The 19950-nt window shown below is 42.6% G+C and overlaps 1 protein-coding gene across 1 annotated transcript; it reads right to left on the reverse strand.

Moving 5' to 3' along the window:
• Positions 1–11555: 11555 nt before the first annotated feature.
• On the reverse strand, positions 11556–19053 carry LOC141016425 (uncharacterized). Its single transcript, XM_073490781.1, has 8 exons — positions 19014–19053; positions 18139–18263; positions 17522–17887; positions 17085–17334; positions 16766–16989; positions 16526–16673; positions 14720–14829; positions 11556–12210 (listed from the first exon to the last, which is right to left on the reverse strand). The coding sequence occupies exons 1-6, from the start codon at positions 19051–19053 to the stop codon at positions 16590–16592; spliced, it is 1089 nt and encodes a 362-aa protein (XP_073346882.1). The 3' UTR covers positions 11556–12210; positions 14720–14829; positions 16526–16589.
• Positions 19054–19950: the final 897 nt, after the last annotated feature.

The raw sequence follows: 19950 nt of genomic DNA on the forward strand, positions 1-19950 counted from the left end.
TTTACTCCGAAATGGTACACCTTCAAGATCATTGGTCTGGGAGGAGTGTTGGAGCCCGCGCCGGGCGCGAAGCGAGGCGGTGCGCCCCGTCCACCATCTCCGGTCCCTCGGGAATATCCATGCCCAGCGTCTCAGCGAAGAAGTCGGTCATGAATGTCGTGACTCTAGGCCCCTCCATGTCCTCCGGGATACCAACCACGCGTAAATTCTGGCGGCGGCTCCTTGACTCGAGGTCCTTGGTTTTCGTCATTAGCAGCTTGTTGCACTTCTCCAAAGTCTCACACTTCGCCTCCAGTGTAGTAATCCTGTCATCACAATCCTGTAGCGAGGTTTCCACCACTGTCATACGTACCCCGAATGACTCTATAACAGACTGCAGAGTGCTCATCGAAGAGCGGGTTTCACTGCGGAAAGTTTCAATAAGTTTGATAACGGCTGACAGGCACAGGTCCCCCTCCTCCTCCTCGTCGCCATGCTTGGGTGACGGCGGGTGGTTAGCCTTCTCGCTAACGTGCCGAGGTTGAGCTCGATTTGAGCGGTCTAGGCGAGAGTTAGCTTTCCCAGCCATACCTGAATGTTTCATACATCGTCATAAAATAAAAAACAACCGAAGTAGTCCAGTAAAATGACGTTTGGTGTGCTATTAATGATTAAATATACAGGAGCTGGCAAAGACGTGTCTACACAGTGGCCATGTTGACACGCCCCCGCCCCAATGAAATCTTGATGGGCATAGCGATGACCATTGGAGTCAGTGCACCTCTGACCCCGCATCAAGTCACCCTATTATGGATGGATGATTACATGTGTAGCTGGGTCAATGTTTACTTTGTTTTATTCATCTGATCATTCATTATTCATCATTATTATTGTCATTATTTATTTATTTTCCTAATTAATTATGGTGAACATTCTCAAAACCTGGTCAATGCTAATATTATCTAAAAAAAAAAAAAAGTTCAAATTTCCTGCATTGTTTTATATCAGTTCTATTTCTAAGTTCCGGGTTCACCTGTAGCAAGGGGGAGCCTTATTGGGGTAACACACATAGGGGTACGTGGGTGACGTCGGACCAAACTCCCGGCAAAAATATGGCTGCTCTTGTTGTGGAGGCAGCCTGTTCCTACCCGCAACTGTGTGTTTCCTGACTCTGCCCTGTGCTGCCTTTGCAGAATAAATGAACAAACTCCGATCCCTGGTGTTGTCATCCTTCAGCCTATAAGCAACCATTTCACAACTGCTACATAAGACTGGTGCCGTGACCCGGATCCATTGGTCAGCCGCCACCGATCGCTGTACCTGTGGATCCTGTTAGTTGCTGAAGTGTTTGCTAAGACTGTTTAACACAGGCATTCAGAAAAAAAATCAATAACTAACCAAGGAGTCATATTGATACAAGTTGCATTTTCTGTGATATCTGTAAAACTTATTTCTGAGGGGTTTTTTCCCATTATTGTATATGTGCATTAAATTTGTGTGATATGGCAGGCAGAGGTCAGAATACCTTTAATGTATCTACGCCAGCTTTTGATAGGAACAGGGGTTTATTCAACACAGATGGGGTAGTTCGTAGTAAGTCTACAGTGTTAATTAATGAAGAGCCCTTAGATTCAGATGATTTCACTGACACCCCTCCACTTGAGCCCTTGTTTTCCACACCTGCTGCTAACACTGAGAACACAGTCCAACAGCTACGTGATCTCATTGGTGAGTTGGGGAGCCAGATAGGTGAATCAATAGCCAGTCGTCTACTAGCCAGTCAGTCCCCATTCACCTCACAGCAGTCCCCTGCAGCTAGTTCAGCCAGGGTTCAAGCACAAGAAACGACCATTGACCTTTCCAAGGAGAGCCTGGTCGTCAGATCAGATGTGAAGGAACCTCCCATGTATCGTGGCGATGGAGATGAAAAATATTCCATTCAGGAGTGGATTGATATGATGGAGGTGTATTTGCACAAGAAACAGTTCTCGACCCACGAACATAGAGATGAGATTCTGAGTCATCTTCTTGGCAAAGCTAAAAGTATTGTCAAAGTAGGACTGAAGAGCAGTTCGTCATCTGACACAGTTGTTAATCCCGAGACAATCTACAGCATACTGAGAGGTTATTTCAGTGAAACCCCTGGGTCTTGTTTACCATTGGCTGACTTTTATGCCACACAGCCAGCGGCAAAAGAAACACCAGTAGATTATTGGGTTAGGCTAAATACAGCTGCTGAGGCAGCAGACAGACACCTGAAGTGCCAAGGGAGCAAAATGGACAATATGGATGCAGAAATAGCTATGATGTTCATTAGAAACTGTCCTGACCCCAGTCTTGCTTGTGTTTTCAAGTGAAGGCCCATAAGTAACTGGTCTCTCACAAAGGAGCAGGAGGTCATCGATGAACATCAACCTCAGTTCATCCCATCAGCTCAGTTTGCCTCATGCAGAGTTTGTGGTAACAGCTCCCACTCAACACGAACACACCTCATGAGAGAATGGAGATGTTTGAGCTGCTTAGGACTAGGACATAGATGAAAAGATTGCCCCCAGGTCACTGCTACTCAGCAAGGCAACAACTCACCTGATCAGGGAAACTAAATCACTCACGCATGGGAGGGGACAGTGTGAGTGACATTGATGAGACCCTCAATCCCAGTGAAGATATGCAGTCAGTGTATGCAGAAAGCCTAAAATCTGCTCCACCTGGTGCCATTGTATTGTTCCAGAACATAACCCAGCTCAATAAATCTGACAGCCTATTCTATGCCAGTGCACAGGTGGATGATAAACTGTCATTACAAGCTCTGCTAGACACGGGCTCCATGGCTTGCACCATTAGTGAAGAGGCTGAACAGATGCTTAAGAATGTTGGTTCAGTATCAGAGACCAACTCTGCCCATCCTGATGTTGTGCTTGTTGGCTGTGGTGGAACCCAAGTCAGGCCCAAATCCATTCACAACCTGAAGATGGAAGTGTATGGTTGTACATTTATTGTACCTGTTTTAGTGGTTTCGGGGCAGAAAGATCAGTTGATTTTGGGCACAAATGTCATTAAATATCTCTTGAAGCAGTTTAAACAGTCTCCCCATTTCTGGCAGGTTCTGAGCAAACCTCAGTCTACAAACGCACCTGAGATAATGCAGTTTCTTAACATGTTGTCTGGCATCAACAGATGGAAAGGTGACACTATGCCAGATTTTATCGGGTCTGTCAAGCTGGTGCAAGCAGTAACTCTTCTCCCAAAGCAAGAGCACCTGGTTTGGGGTAAGTTACCTGGAGTCTCACCCCTCTCTGAAGGCAGCGCTGTTCTGGTACGGCAGAGGTTCTTTTGGGCTGATATGGAGCGTGATGTCAGAGAGTACGTCAAGACTTGCAAGCGTTGTGTTGTCAGTAAGACCTTGGAACCTGAAGGAAGAGCCAAGCTTGAAAGTATTAAGACCACAAGCCCCTTGGAACTAGTCTGTCTGGATTTCTGGTCTGCAGAGGATGCTAAAGGAAGGAGTGTGGATGTATTAGTGGCAACAGTCCACTTCACTAAAATGGCCCACGCCTTCAAGTGCAAGAGCACCTGGTTTGGGGTAAGTTACCTGGAGTCTCACCCTTCTCTGAAGGCAGCGCTGTTCTGGTTGAGCCATCGAAGAACAAATCCACAAGAAAAACATCATCGTCTGTCAATCTGTTGCTTCTATAAATGGTGAGAGATGGATCCCAGTCAGAATCTTGAACACGTCTGACAAGGCTGTCACATTAAAGTGCCACACCAAGGTAGCAGATGTGTCCTCCTGCATTGCTATTGAGGATCTGGATGTGGCCTCTGAGCAAACATCAACTGCAGAGGTCAGAATGCAGAACCAGACAGTATGTGGTGAATTAGCCCACAGCTCAGATCCTCCACCATGTCCCAACTTTCGTGACAGTTTGTGTAATCTGGGATTGGATGATCTGGATATTGATTCATGTGAGGGGACAGACCACTGGAAGTCACAACTGTTGCAACTGATACAAAAGTATGAGGACATTTTCTCAAGGAGCAAGCTTGATTGTGGGATGGCTAACGATTTGGTCCATCGCATCCATTTGTCCGACCAGCGACTGTTCAGACTCCCGTACCGGCGTGTTCCACCAGGGGAATATCACAAGCTCCGACAGGTTCTCACGGAGATGGAGGAACGTGAGATCATTCGCAAGTCCAACAGCGTGTGGGCTTCCCCATTAGTGCTTGTATGGAAGAGGAACGGGGATCTCAGGATCTGCGTGGATTATCGCTGGTTGAATGCACGCACAATCAAGGATGCACATCCCTTGCCCCATCAATCTGTCTGTCTGGCAGCTCTGGGAGGTAATGCCATTTTCAGTGCAATGGATCTCACATCTGGCTTTTATAACATTGCCATGGCAGAAGAGGACAAAAAACTCACAACCTTCACAACACCTATGGGGCTTTATGAGTTTAATAGACTCCCACAGGGGTTATGCAACAGCCCTGCAAGCTTTATGAGACTAATGATGGGCATATTTGGAGATGAGAACTTTCTAACTCTACTCTGTTACCTGGATGATGTGCTTGTGTATGCTCCCAACGAAGCTGAAGCTCTCAGGGGGCTTGAAACAGTTTTCAGCAGACTTCGTGTTCATGGACTAAAGCTGGCCCCTAAACCTACTGAGGAGGAGCGTGAAATTCTTGGGTCATATTGTGGATGAAAACAGTGTGTCGACCGACCCAGATAAGGTCAAGGCAATCGCCTCCATGTCTGAGTCTGATCTTATGATGGAAGATGGCGCTACACCGTCCCAAAGAAAGATCAAGTCATTCTTGGGTATGATCATCATCAGCAGTTCATTCCTGATTGTTCCCGCATAGCCAAACCTGTTTGCACTGACTGCAGCACCAAAAGGAAAGAGAGGGAATGCAAGAGGCGCTGCTGCGTTCAGGAAACTGCACCCCAGTGACTGGAGAGAGGAGCACCACAACTCATTTGAACGTCTGAAAGCTGCACTCCTGGAGTCTGTCGTACTGGCACACCCTGATTTCAACCAACCATTCATTCTTTGTACTGATGCCTCCCAGGATGGCTTAGGCGCTGTGTTATCTCAGCTCCAGGATGGCGACAGCAAGACACGTCCTATTGCCTTTGCCAGCAAAGCACTGACCCGCGCTCAGTGCAACTATCCTGCGCACCGCCTAGAGTTCTTGGCATTGAAGTGGTCCGTCTGCGACAAATTTAGCTATTGGCTGAAAGGGCACACCTTTACTGTTTGGACAGACAATAATCCACTGATTATCCTCACAAAACCCAAACTCGATGCGTGTGAGCAAAGGTGGGTAGCCAAGTTACCGCCATATAATTTCAGCATCAAATACATACCTGGTAGCAAGAACATCGTCGCTGATGCTCTGAGCAGGCAGCCATTCGTTCAAACCCGTGTCAGCCAAAGGCTCATAAAGGAGCCATATGCCGAGCTTTTGGAGGAGTCTCAACAAGTTCGAGAGGGTGTTGTTCAAGAAGTGTTCAGGGCTGACGCCAACCACCAGAGCGTCGAACACCCACTTTCACTAGAGAGTTTCGAATGCTGCTCTATGACTGATGTTGAGGTGTCTGCAGTGTTGGCAGGACATGTTGAGTGGGATCAGGGGTCCAACCAAAGGGTGGTCGCTTGTCTTGCGCAGGATCTGGAGCAACTCATCCCACCAGGCGAAAGCACCCTGCCTGTCTTCTCACTCCAGGAGCTCCAGGATCAACAGAGAAATGATGCCACACTGTCGCAGGTCATTCCGTTTGTCACCCGTGCAAGGCGGTCTTCAAGGAGAGAGCGAGCCGGATTGTCAATAAGGGTGCTTAAAACTTTGAAACAGTGGCATAGGTTGAAAATGCTTGATGGTATCTTATACCGAGTGTGTAAGGATACAGTAACTAGGAGGAAGTGCCATCAGTACATGGTACCCACCTCTTTGGTCAGCGGTGTTCTGCGAGGCGTTCACGATGATGCTGGCCATCAAGGTCAGAGCAGGACTTTGTATCTGGTACGGCAGAGGTTCTTTTGGGCTGATATGGAGCGTGATGTCAGAGAGTACGTCAAGACTTGCAAGCGTTGTGTTGTCAGTAAGACCTTGGAACCTGAAGGAAGAGCCAAGCTTGAAAGTATTAAGACCACAAGCCCCTTGGAACTAGTCTGTCTGGATTTCTGGTCTGCAGAGGATGCTAAAGGAAGGAGTGTGGATGTATTAGTGGCAACAGTCCACTTCACTAAAATGGCCCACGCCTTCAAGTGCTCTGACCAGTCAGCAAAGCATGTCGCACGTCAGTTGTGGGATAAGTACTTTTGTGTCTATGGATTCCCTCAAAGGATCCATTCAGACCAGGGTGCAAATTTTGAAAGCCAGTTGATTCAGGAGCTGTTGCAGGTTGCCGGTGTAAAAAAGTCAAGGACAACCCCTTACCATCCCATGGGGAACGGCCACACTGAGAGATTCAACCGAACCTTGGGGAATATGATCCGGACTTTACCCCCCAGAGATAAACAAAGATGGCCGCAGATGCTACAAATGCTGACCTTTGCATATAACTGTACAGCTCATGAGTCGACTGGCTATGCTCCCTTTTACCTGATGTATGGACGCATTCCCAGACTGTCAGTAGATGTGATCTTCTGCAATGTGGAGAGAGATAATGACATCACTATGACAGTTATGTCAAAAGGATGAGAGATGACCTCAAGGAAGCCCTCGCACTGGCCCAGGTCAATGCCAATCCCAGCCAACAACGACAGGCAGACCTGTATAACAAAGGGGTTAAGGGCACAGATATTGAAGAAGGGGATCAGGTTCTCTTGGCAGATAAGGGTGGACGCGGACGCAGGAAGTTGGCTGACAGGTAGGAGTCTACACTCTACACAGTTGTTTCCAAAGACTTAAGGTGCCATACTTACCACATTAAAAATCTCACCACCAGTCAAGAGAGGGTTGTCCACAGAAATATGCTGTTGCAAGCTAACTTCTTACCAGTGGAAGTGGAGCATGAAGTTGAGTCAACCTTTGACAGTGGCTCAGAAACAAGAAAAGAACACAGGAGACTCCTGTTGACTGAGTCCGAGGTTGACCGGTCAGATCGCACTGCCAGTTGGGTAGCTGAGTCTGCTGCTCCTGAAGGCCCCCCAGAAACTGAGCCTGTGCCCTTTGATTCCCCTCAACGGCCCCTTGGTAATCCTGTATCACCCTCTCGGGTGTCACAGATAAGCGACGGTGTCAGCACTGAGACTGACGGGGAGAGCGTCAGTGCTGCGTCAGATCTTCCCATTCAAACAGACATGGACAGCAGCAGTAAAGCAAGCAGCAATGTGGCAGAGACTAGGCGAAATAGTGTACAATCAGGATCAGGCGATGGTCAACCAAAGAGTCAAACAGCCAAGGGAGTAACTACTAAACTAGCCTTAAAACCTGATGGACTGCCACCAAGTGACTCAGTGGGCCATATTAGGACAAGAGTAGGCAGGATTATAAGGCCAGTTAACAGACTGATACAGAACATGACACAGAAAAACACACAGCCAAATGACATAGTTTCATAGTTTGTTATGTCTCAGGGACAATTCTAAGTTCAACATTAATGTGCTTTTTTTGTGTAAACATACAGTTTGGGTTATAGTTATCTAGTCAGCTACAGGGGATTGTGTATAAGGCACTTTCCTAAGCAAGAGTACATTAAAGAAGTCTGGCCAGCTTCTTCATGTTACTTTCCCTGCTAGTTGGGAGACATTCATGTTGCGTGTAGTAATGTATATTTGAGAGTGATAACTGACTATGTTGAGATTACCCTTAAGCCAGCTATTATCCTGTACTGGAGCTGTTTTTTAGGAGTTCAGGGGGGAGTATGTAGCTGGGTCAATGATTACTTTGTTTTATTCATCTGATCATTCATTATTGTCATTATTTATTTATTTTCCTAATTAATTATGGTGAACATTCTCAAAACCTGGTCAATGCTAATATTATCTAAAAAAAAAAAAGTTAGAATTTCCTGCATTGTTTTATATCAGTTCTATTTCTAAGTTCCGGGTTCACCTGTAGCAAGGGGGAGCCTTATTGGGGTAACACACAAAGGGGTACATGGGTGACGTCGGACCAAACTCCCGGCAAAAATATGACTGTTCCTACCTGCAACTGTGTGTTTCCTGACTCTGCCCTGTGCTTCCTTTGCAGAATGTAGGAGATACACTAATAATAAATGTAATTTATTAATCACTGGTGATTAATAAAGCACTCGTAAATGGGGCACCACCTCCGTTGTTCGTCTATTTGAATAATCCGGAGGTAATTAATCAAATTCGACTGGACAAGTTTAACTTGTATCAATTCTAATCAATTTCAGATCAATTTATTCAATCTCATAAATGAAGTAGTGACTTCTACACAGATCCATCGGTTCTCCACATTAAAAACAAACCTGCACAGACAATGACATACGGTTAAATATGTTTATTGACTAAATAATTCAGATTAAATAAATGAAATGGCAATTTAAATGAATAACAACAGGTAACAGGAAATATGGAATAACTAAGTAATGGGTTATTAGTGGAATATGGGCTGATGGTGAGATCACGAGTTAGGTTGAAGCATTTAAATATTACGGGAGTAATTTTAATACTATTATAATACTAAAAGATATGAATCAGAGCCATAGACACCATCTCATGTATCATGTGTGAATCCAGCTGTGATGAGCGATGGAAAGCCTACTTTCTTAGCAGAGTGGTTGAGTCCGCGGCGGCGGGTTCCCTCAGGTGATTTGCGACTCTAGCTGGCAGTCCCGGTTCAATGGTGGGGGTCAGCTCGTCCGGTATCAGCTGGTTGGACACCTCGGTCCGATGTCTTAGGAAGAGGGCAGCTGGTCCAGTACCGCTTGTCAACGAGTCTGTCTTTTGTTGGAAACCGCTTGCACGGTTTCAGACACAGCAAGTTGCTGTAGTGTCGTGATGATGATTTTGATAAAGATGTTCTTCTTCGTTGCTTCGAGTGGTTCTCAGGCTCTGACTTTGTAAACTAAATCTAACTTCTTGAATAAAATAACTGAGGATGATATGTTGATCAGGCGGATCTTCCGTTGTTAGTTAATGCAAGATAATCTAAATTAAGTTCACTTCCTCTAAATCAGGTTACAATACTTAACTGTATAAAACAAATTAAAACAGAACTTCGTTCTGGTACAAACTTAATAAAAGATACTGCGAAAAATATAAAAGTGAGAAAAATCAACGCGCGAGCACTTCTGCTGAGATCGCTGCCTTGAAAGCGTGTTTCAAAGTAAAAGTAAGGAGCGGAAAAATTAAAGACGAGAGTTTCAAAAGTAAATTACAAGAGTAAGAGTGAAACAAAAAAAACCTAGACTAACTCGAGACAAGTGATGTCTCTTAGTTTTGTTGTCTCCAAATGGCGGGCGTGCCTGGGGGCAGGACTGCCGACTTTTTGTCTCCGAGTAGATAGTGTGAAAATTAACAGGAACTCACTAAAACTAAACTTATAGTTTTAAACGTTTCAACACCGTGCTTCACCTTTCACAGAATCTCACCATGGCTCAATAGATGTACTTTGTCTATCATGAAAAGGTTTATGACATGATTAAAATCACTAACATTCAAAAGGAATTAAAACTTGATTAAAACGTAAAAGAAAACACACTTGAATATACCGTAGGTAGAACTGGTAGAATTGATCACTTATACATATTTCTCCTAGTTCTAGCCTAATACTTGTTAAAACAAAAACATATCAGAGACATTTACTGGCGATGACAATAAACATATTAAACAGAATATTTCTTAAATAGCTCGTCATCAGGAGGTGCTGTGGTTCCACCGAACACAGGACAGATTAAACATTAAAACTTGATCTCAGTCAATCTTAATCGTAGAGAAATGGGAAAAAGATCAGTTTTATGAAATTCTTTTACTGTTTCCTAATCTGTTAAAATTAAGAGGATGAGTTCCTGGTTTAATGGTATTTTAGAACTTGCTTGAAATCGGGATGAGTGCAGAAACCATTATAGGTTGGAATGTGTGATAAGAGAAGCGTAGTCGTAAACCATTAGGGCAGGAGGGCTGGAAAACAGAGAAGAGGCCCAGAGTACTTTTACTCTGTAGTGGATTCATTTGATGATGAACTCAACCGACCTGAGAGAAAGGAGTGTCAATATCTTGAGTGGGGGAAGAGGACAAATGGTTATCCAAAGCTGTAAATAAAGGAGAGGGGTTCTCCTGTGAAGCGTCCATCTGACGGTTTCATTGAAAGCAAAACAAGTCAGGTGAAGAGGTGAGAGACTTCATGGCGTCTCTTTCCTGAAAACAGTCAGCTTGCAGATGAGAGGTGTAATTAATGCAAGAACAGAACCTCAATGGAATGCAGAGGCGATGGACATGTGTTCCTACACATGCTTCATGTCACAAGGGAAGATGATAATGAAGCTGTTAAGAGCAGTGAGAAAAGCACCACAGAAAACATGACAACTTGTGAAACAACACACAACTCTAGTGGAAATTGTTGTGCCACCGGGGCACAACAATTCCAGAGAGCAGAAAACCTGGAAAGGAAACTTGTCAAAAACAAAGACTTTCATAAAGAGTATCAGAGATTCATGTCTGACCTGATCAGTAAAGAGTATGCAGTGGAAGTACCAAAAGAAGAGACTGTGTCTGAAAATGATAGTGTGTGGTACATACCTAATCATGGGGTATATCACCCCCAAAAAGGGAAACTTTGCGAAGTTTTTGAATTTGCAGCATCATCAGGGCAAGTCATTGAATACAGAACTTTTACAAGGACCAGATTTAACAAATACACTAATAGGAGTGTTAACAAGATTCAGACATGACCACATTGGTTTAATGTCAGACATAGAGGCAATGTATCATCAAGTGAAAGTACCACCAGAGGATCAAGACCTCCTGCGATTCCTCTGGTGGCCGAATGGAAACCTGAATGAGCCCTTGAAAGAATACAAAATGGTTGTGCACTTGTTTGGGGCGACATCCTCTCCCAGCGGTGCCAACTTTGCATTAAGGAAGACAGCTGAGGATGCTAAGGACAAAATGGCACCTGCTGCAGTTAAAGCATGCACAATTTTTATGTAGATGACTGCCTTTTGTCAGTGTCAGATGAAACCCACACTGCAAAAACAGCCCTTCTAGAAAGAAGCAAAAAATTCTTATATTCAATCAAATCATCCTATATCAAGCAAAAAAATCTGCCAATGGGGTAAGCTTTTTTCGCTTGACAAGATTTCTTAAAATAAGCCCAAAATTCTTGGCTCTGAAAGACTAAAATGAGACTTTAAACTAGACAGAAAATCTTAAATTAACCCGAATTCTTCTAAAACAAGCAATGAAAAATAATTTAAAAGAACTAATTTAAGATTAAGTTACTTAAAATTAGAATTTAAGTCTCTTGACTAAATTAAATTTAAGAATTGACACCTTAATCTGGGATTGATAATGAGCATAAAAGTAGTTAAAATAAGACATCATTTCTTAAAACAGCATAACAAATATAAGTGATGTCTTAAATCAAGACACCAAAACTTTCTCATTTAATATTTTTTTATTAACTTTGCAATACAATTGCTCAACTCAACATCCAAAAAAGGACAACTTCCACATTCCAGAGCTATCATAATCTAACAGATTGAAAAGCCAGTTTTGATTTGAACCTCACTATCAAAAAAACCCATCAGTTATTGTAGCAGCATACTACAGCAATAAACACCATGTTGCAGCTGCTTTGCAGCATATTATCCCACAGGAAAGGTTTTCAATCTCACCAACAAATGTGTCTAACTGTGATGAACTTTTTTTTTTAAACAGAACATCATCTTTCTTTGAAATACTTACAACAGGAAGAGTGGGGCAGAGTGATGGACGAAGGGACTCACTCACTGAATGACTTCCACTCACCCATCGCTTTTTTGTAGTGAGGGGTCAAATCCTGCTCATGAATTGAATCTTGAAGTACCTCTGTCTGCAGTACTGACAGTAGTGTAGAAATGCACTTGGGGTAGGTCATGTGCAGGGCATAGTAATATGCCATGACGTAGAGAAGTCCCTCATTAAGTCTGTCTATGGTGAAGGTGGTCACAGGTGTTTTTCCGATGGCGATCATACAGTTGTCCTCAGAAACGAGCAGAACCGGAGAAGACAGGGGTCGCTGCTGCATGAAACCATTAGGATCCTCAGAAGTCTAGATGACACAAATAAATCAAGAAGATTAGAAAAAACATTGCAAGTGTAGGAACCTCTGTCCATCGCCTCTGCATTATATTGAGGCCTGTTTTTGTTGTTAACCCTTTTCATCTGGATGAAGAAGATTTACAGGAAGGAGGCGTCTTCCAGGCTGACCATCTTATCTCCTGGCAGAGAGGATAGTGTTCTCCTGGACCATAAAGACTTCAAATGAGGACAGTTGTAATTAATTTACAACCCAAAGCCTGTGGATGAACTTTCTCTCCCATTTCTGAACTCTCTGTCTCTATGACTTCTGATCCACAAACATTCACAGAGTGGACATCGGACACCTTCTGACGTGTTTTTCTATGCTGTTACTCTGTCTTCTTTAATTTATGACACATCTGGATGCTATCTGGCTCACATTCCATTCAAATGGCCTCTGTATTCTTCCAGATTTCAGACCATTTCTAATTAACCATTAAGTCAGTATCTCACAATCTTATTTCTAACATATTAAGAAACAGTAAGAGAAGCTCATAAAACTGATCTTTCTCCCGTTTCTCTACGATTAAGATTGACTGAGATCAAATTTTAATGTTTAATCTGTACTGTGTTCGGTGGAACCACAGCACCTCCTGATGGTGAGTCCTGATACAGTTGGACGAGAAATATTCTGTTTAATATGTTCATGGTTATAACCAGTAAATGACTCTGATATGTCTTTGTTTTAACAAGTATTAAGCTGAATATGTATAATTAATGTTTAATCACGTCATAATCCTTTTCATGATAGACAAAGTACATCTATTGAGCCATGGTGAGAATCTGTGAGAAGGTGAAGCACTGTTTTGTAACGTTTAAATCTTGGAGACAAAAGCCGGTAAGCCCCGCCTAGACACGCCTCGATTTGCAAGTAATAAAACGGAGAGATCACGTCTCTCGGGTCAGTTTACAGTTTTTTTGTTTTTCAGTTTTTACAGTTTTTGTTTTTAGTTCAGTTTTAATTTTTGTTTAAGTTTTTCTTTTGTAACTTATTTTGAAGCTCTTCACTTTACTTTGAAACACGCTCCAAGACAGCGATCTCATCAGAAGTGCTCACGCGTTGATTTTTCTCATTTTATATTTTTCGCAGTATTGATTAGCTTCTTTTATTAAGTTTGTACCAGAACGAAGTTCTGTTTTAATTTGTTTTATACCGTTAAGTATCGTAACCCGCTTTTGAAGAAGTGAACTTAATTTAGATTACCTTGCATTAACTAACAACGGAAGATCCGCCTGATCAACGTATCATCCTCAGTTATTTTATTCAAGAAGTTAAATCTAGTTTACAAAGTCAGAGCCTGAGAACCACTCGAAGAAACGAAGAAGAACATCTTTATCACAATCATCATCACGACACAGCAACTTGCTGTGTCCGAGACCGTGCAAGCGGTTTCCAACGAAAGACAGACTCTGTGACAAGCCCCCAGCGCTCGCTAGCGGTATCATCCCGCTGGGCATTGAGCCAAGATCTGCACCGGATCGGTACGGGACCAGCTGCCCTCTTCCTAAGACAACGGACCGAGGTGCCCAACCGACTGATACCGGACGAGCTGACCCCGGCCATCGGACCGCCAGCTAGAGTCGCAAATCACCCGAGGGAATCCGCTGCCGCGGCCCCGCAACTCGGCTGAGAAAGTAGGCTCTCCATCACTCACAACAGCTGGATTCACACATGATACATGAGATGGTGTATATGGCTCTGGTTCTGATCTTTTAGCTTAAGAGAAATTCGGTTAGGGTCTCGTTAGTATTAAAAATTACTCCCGTAATCTTTAAATGCTTCAACCTAACCCATGATCTCACCATCAGCCAATATTCCACTAATAACCCATGACTTAGTTATTTCATATTTCTTGTTACCAGTGTTATTCATTTAAATTGCCATTTCATTTATTTAACCTGAATTATTTAGTCAATAAACATATTTAACCGTATGTCGTTGTCTGTGCAGGTTTGTTTTTAATGTGGAGAACCGATGGATATGTGTAGAATTCACTTCTTCATATATGAGATGAATAAATTGATCTGAAATTGATTAGAATTGATACAAGTTAAACTTGTCCAGTCGAATTTGATTAATTACCTCCGGATTATTCAAATAGACAAAATAACGGAGGTGGTGCCCCATTAACGAGTGTTTTATTAATCCAGTAATTAATAAATTACATTTATTATTAGTGTATCTCCTACACAAGTAACATAAACTTAAGACCTGGACTAGGACATTAGTGAAATCATATTGTACTTTAAAACAAACAGTCACAGTAACCCCTCAGCATTAAGCCCACTGCAAATGCTGAATGCACAGCTAGTTCCAATGATGTTAGTACTACATTAAGTACACTATGGAAAACACTTCCCCTTTGGAGCTTTTGAAATGATAAAAGTTTATCTCAAAGTAACTAAACCTAATATAAAATGTATGCCTGAAAAACTGTAACATATATTATGAAATGTTTCAGTAAGTCTGTAAATCTCACCGCTAGGACATGGAAAAGAGCCTCGCTGCTTGAGCCCAGTTTCTTCGGTGGCAAAGTGCTGGACGGAAAGAGCAGTGGCATGGCTCTGAAGACAGCTGTGATATGCTCCACTGGTTTAATGGAAAAGGGACAATACAAGGTGGTACCATAAATAACTTTAACATAACAAATAATTACGAGACATTATTATTAGGGATAGACTGATTATCGGCCGGGCCGATTATCGGCCGGGCCGATTATCGGCGCCGATATCCGGCATTTTGACGCATATCGGCATCGGCCTTTTTTTTAATCCGACGGCCGATAAGAGATCAATTTAAAACTGGGTTATTTTGGCTCTGATGCAGCCGCACCTCTCTGTCTGCTGTCGCTACTCTGTCTCCAGCATTGTCCCACCCACAGCACCATCTGAGTGGTTACAAGCTCTGGTTACACGCACAGGTAACAGCCAATCAGCAGTGAAAGCTGTGCATGCACAGTGCTCACGTGAGTTGTAGAGTTTCGCTACAGTCTGCTGAGCGTGTAGAGCCAAGCGGACCGGTGGGCTAACGTTACGCTAATGCTAATCAGCCTTCACCTCAACGTGCTTCCCTGCAACAAAACTGGACTGAATTGAGTTCATTAGGTTTTTACTCTCTCTCTCTCTCTCACACACAGACTTCTACTATCACGGACTATTTCCATATCGATATTATCAGCAACCTTGTTTCGAGTGATTAACACGCACGTCTGGAGGGACTGCGAGCGAGCAGAGCTGCCGCTTATGTTTATATAACGTTAATGGGCTCACAGTCATGTTACTAGTTGAGTGTAGAGGACTGGGATGTTAATTACAATTTCAGGAGAGTCTGCTGCCTTAACTTACCTTCGAAACCGAGCCCCCAGGAACAGCGCCGGTTCCGTTCGGCAAAACTTTTTCTCCTCTCCGCTCGCAGTCCCTCCAGACGTGCTTGTTAATCACTCGAAACAAGGTTGCTGATAATATCGATATGGAAATAGTCCGTGATAGTAACGTAGCCCGCCGGTAGCCCCACCGGTCCGCTTTCTCCTCCTGGCTCTGGACGCTCAGCAGACTGTAGCGAAACTCTACAACTCACGACGTTACTCTGAGGCCCAATACGTTAGCGGCAGCTGTCTGTTCCTATGATAAACACTGATTATTAAAGAGAAGATGCTGCAGGCTATTTAGTGTTTTTAACGGTTTAATCACTTGAAACAAGGATGCTGATAATATTGATAGGGAAATAGTCAGTGATCAAAGTAAGAAGTGTGTGTGTGTGAGTAAAATTCAGTTAGTTTTACTGCAGGGAAGCACGTTGAGGGGATGGCTAGAGAATTAAGAAAACTAAAGTTAAAAGTTAATTAATAAAGAAGTGTGTGTGTGTGTGTGTGTGTGTGTGTGTGCCACATGAGAAGCTGCAGAAACTGACAGCAAAGCACCGTCTGAGAGAAAACTGTAGGGCAATAATGGCTGTTTAACTACCAAGTTATTTTACTCTACCTTTTTTTTGTGTTGATTGAGATCCCAAGCAGCAGAAAATGACATATTGTTAGATGAAGTGTGTCCTGAAGCTGTCTTTGACAGTTTCTTGTAGAGAGGAGCAGGATATTGCTGTTCAAGACTTAAGACATAATATAACTGCATCAAGGCCAATATTTTCCCTTTTACTGCAAATGAATATCGGCTCCAAATATCGGTTATCGGCCTCCTTGACTACTAATAATCGGTATCGGCCCTGAAAAAACCATATCGGTCTATCTCTAATTATTATATAAAATGAACAAGTCAATGTATTGTGACTTCACCTCCATTCAAAGTTTTAGGAGGCTTCATGGCCTTCTTCATAACTCCATAAAACTGGACCTTTGACTAGAAGGTTTTCCATCTGTTCTGCATCTCTGATATGTACTGGGAGTTGGTCGGTTGGATGATTCGCTGCAGCTCATCCAGCACCTGAAAAATAGATTCAGATAAAGAAAAAAAAACTGAAAAAAAGTACATTCTGATGACTTCTTCAAAAAAAAAAACCCAACAACATTACTTACATGATCCAGTTCTCTGAAACAAGGGTAAGCCTCTAGAATCTTTGTTGCTCTGTCTTGCTCCTTTAAAACATCAGAGGTGATGAAGCGTCTTCGAGACTCAAATTCCATGTTCAGCAAATGAGTTACCGCAGCTTTGTTTGGCTTTTTGGACTTGTACATTTCTTGGAGGGTCTTGTAGTGTCTTGCTTGGATTTTCTGGCTGTCCATGATGTCAACTGAACAAGCTGAAGACATTACACGAACGTTATGGTGGAAAGGGGACATGAGATTTCCAAACTAACAAGTAAAACTGACAAATTAAATGTAATAAGATACATACATTCTTCATCACTGCTGTTCCGGTTCTGCGCTGGGGTGCTGGTTCTAGGTGACAGATCTACTGGGATGCCCATGGGACTAACAGGTGACCGTTCCAGAATAATGGTGGATGTACTGGAATCTCCATCATAGTCAGTAGTTGCAACGTCTGAACTGACTTCTTGTCGTGGTTTCTTGGAAGGAGGACCTTTGGCCTTCTTTGGACTTCTGACATTTGAGAGTCTCTTCATGAGCTTTTTGGCAACATGCTCCTGCGAGGCATATATAGTTAACATTAAAAAAAATGACAATAGGCTCAAACTTTCTTATATTCTAATTATATCTTTCGGCAATGTCTTGCTCCATTTGAACTTTCTGTCACGATTTAGCACTGTATGAACAGAAATCTCAGTATTAACATCATACCAGCAACAAGCAAAAGTGACAAAATCTACTCACCCACTCATTGTTTGATGACCTGTCTTTTATCATTGGATAGTAATCCACCAGTCGCTTTGCCATGGCATTCACCTCATGTTTGGTGGGGTATCTGGAGTCCTCTGTGGCTCTTGCGATGGAGATCATGTTAGTCATAGTGTTTCTTATGAGTCGGCAGAAGAGCTCCTTGGATAGGGTCACATTGTGCTCGGTCCCCAGCCGTTTCTGTTCAAAGTAGGAGCGTCGCACCTGTTCAAGCTCACTGTCTGTGAAGACTATGTATTCTGGGTTTGACATAGTCACAAATTTAGAAGTATTGGCCTCCTCTTTTGAAAGGTCACTGCCTCCAGTGGGGGGTGATTGCTGAATTTCGGGAACAGTATCCACCTAAAACACATTGACACAAACATTTATTGAGTAACTTTGTCATAGTATGTTCTTACTTGTTAGTTCAAGCATTATCATTTTGGGGATTAAAAAAGCACTTTTTTATTTTATATCCACTGTTGAAATGGACTCAAAGCAGAAATGTCTAAACAAATGACATATTTATGTATATGAACCAGATTTAAACTGTGATATTGGAAAAATGTTGTACTGTTAAACAGTTCTGTTGTACTGTGAAAGACAAACCTGACCTTTTCATCTTTATTTACAACAAGCCATATAGCCCGCCGCCTCAAGAAATTTTCAGGACCAGGAAAGAGGTCTTTGATGTCGTCTCGGGAAAGCGAGTGGAGTAAGTCTTCTCCAATATTAGCAGCTGGAATATAGAACAGTTACAGTCAGGGCCAAGAAACAAAGGTTATCATTGAATTCCCTCAGATTTTAACATAGCAGGTGAGGACATTTTGCCAACACCCCTTGTACAATAAGCACTGTTTGGACATTTTACAAATTTTTCCTATTTTTACTTCAAGAGCAGTGAGTGAATTTGACAGCATTTATAAATTACCGGTACATATATTGAAGCCATGCAAACTACAGTAAGAGTGACAATAGAGCCTTGCTAGATAAAATGCATTCACATTTCATGTCAGTTAATATTGTAAAGCTTGATAGACAATTGGCACCACAAATGGCACCTTTAAACAAATGCGTTAGCATACAGATTAAACTCAGGCGCCTTGTACTTATTGTGCGGGGGGGGAGAGGGGGAGGGGGTTGCCAAGGTAACAAACACCGAGTCAGTGGCAAGACTTGAACCGGGGTCCTGTGCGCGCAAAAGAGCTCCAACGGCTCCGGCTCCTGCCTGGGCATGTGCACTGCTTAATCAATTAACCCTTAACATTTTACAACCAGGCATTTTTCAGCATTTACAGCCCCTAATATTAACAACATGGACCCAAAGCTTAATTAGACTTAACCTATTTCTAGATGGGAATCATAATGCAACACCAGCCGGTTTTTTGATGTAGATAAGCTGCTAAACTTTAGCCCATTAGCAAATCCACAAATCGTTAAGATAGGTAAACAACGCCAGCACAACATAAAAGTAACCCCTGTAGCATACCTCTGAGTGTGGCAATTGCAACCTCGTCCAGTTTGTCCATCTTTCGACTCTGATATCCATCCACAATCGATGTTTGAGAATAATACATTTCGAGTAGCAGCAGGTGACCTCCGGAATAGCTGCTGTGTAGGCCTAATTCAAATTGCAACGGACTCCAAGCGGAGAAAAAAAAAAAAAAAAAGCGCGACAGGGTGGATTGTACCATCTTCCAAGAGGGAGCGGGGGTGGGCACTCAGCCTAAATGAGTTTATTTTGCATTTATACAAATTATATTCATCTAAATAAGTTTATATTACTTTATAATTATTAAAATCGAGGCACACTCATGTGATAATTGATAAATGGCAAGTCGTTTCTGCCGTCATAAGACACTGAATTATGGTGTGAGCAATAACCAGGACGTATCACCAGGTCATGGTTCAGACGGTTCAGACAGAGCAGGGGCAAACGCAGGTCGGACTCCAGCTAGTTAACTCAGGCTAAAAACGGGGGAAATGATTTCTTGAAGGCATTGCTCCATTAGAAATAAAGTGTGTGTTAAAACAGTTAGTTCTTTTAGGTCAACTAGACTTGGATGTTCTCAATACTGCATTAACTGGATTTCCCTACTCTCCACTTGATGTCAAAGACAAACCAAGCCCTATAGCTTACAGCACATTAGCTTCAAGTGATAATAAATTGAAGCAATCCTCAGGCCAAATGATTGTTCTACTAAAGATATTGCCATTTCTTATTGATACAGCTAAAGATACTGAATACTACAAAATAATTCTTGAACTCATAGAAATTGTTAAAATTTTGTTTGCTCCTGTCATTGGTCTACAGACAATTAGCAAGTTGAAAAGACTTAATACTTTAATACTTTGCAAGTCTTTAATAAGGCATAATCAAATGTATGAATGTTGTCAAAATGTAAGTTATTCTGAACACCCAATTT

This window comes from Pagrus major, chromosome 21 (assembly GCF_040436345.1).
Source record: "Pagrus major chromosome 21, Pma_NU_1.0".
Taxonomy (NCBI): Eukaryota; Metazoa; Chordata; class Actinopteri; order Spariformes; family Sparidae; genus Pagrus; species Pagrus major.

What these genes read in the sequence shown, in the direction of transcription:
- LOC141016425 (XM_073490781.1), bottom strand. Translation starts at nt 19,053, where the DNA reads ATGGACAAACTGGACGAGGTTGCAATTGCCACACTCAGAG. An exon ending in GAACAGCAGTGATGAAGAAT is followed by an intron (nt 16,990 to 17,084) that starts GTATGTATCTTA and finishes TAATGTCTTCAG; the next exon opens with CTTGTTCAGTTGACATCATG. An exon ending in GTTTCAGAGAACTGGATCAT is followed by an intron (nt 16,674 to 16,765) that starts GTAAGTAATGTT and finishes TCTATTTTTCAG; the next exon opens with GTGCTGGATGAGCTGCAGCG.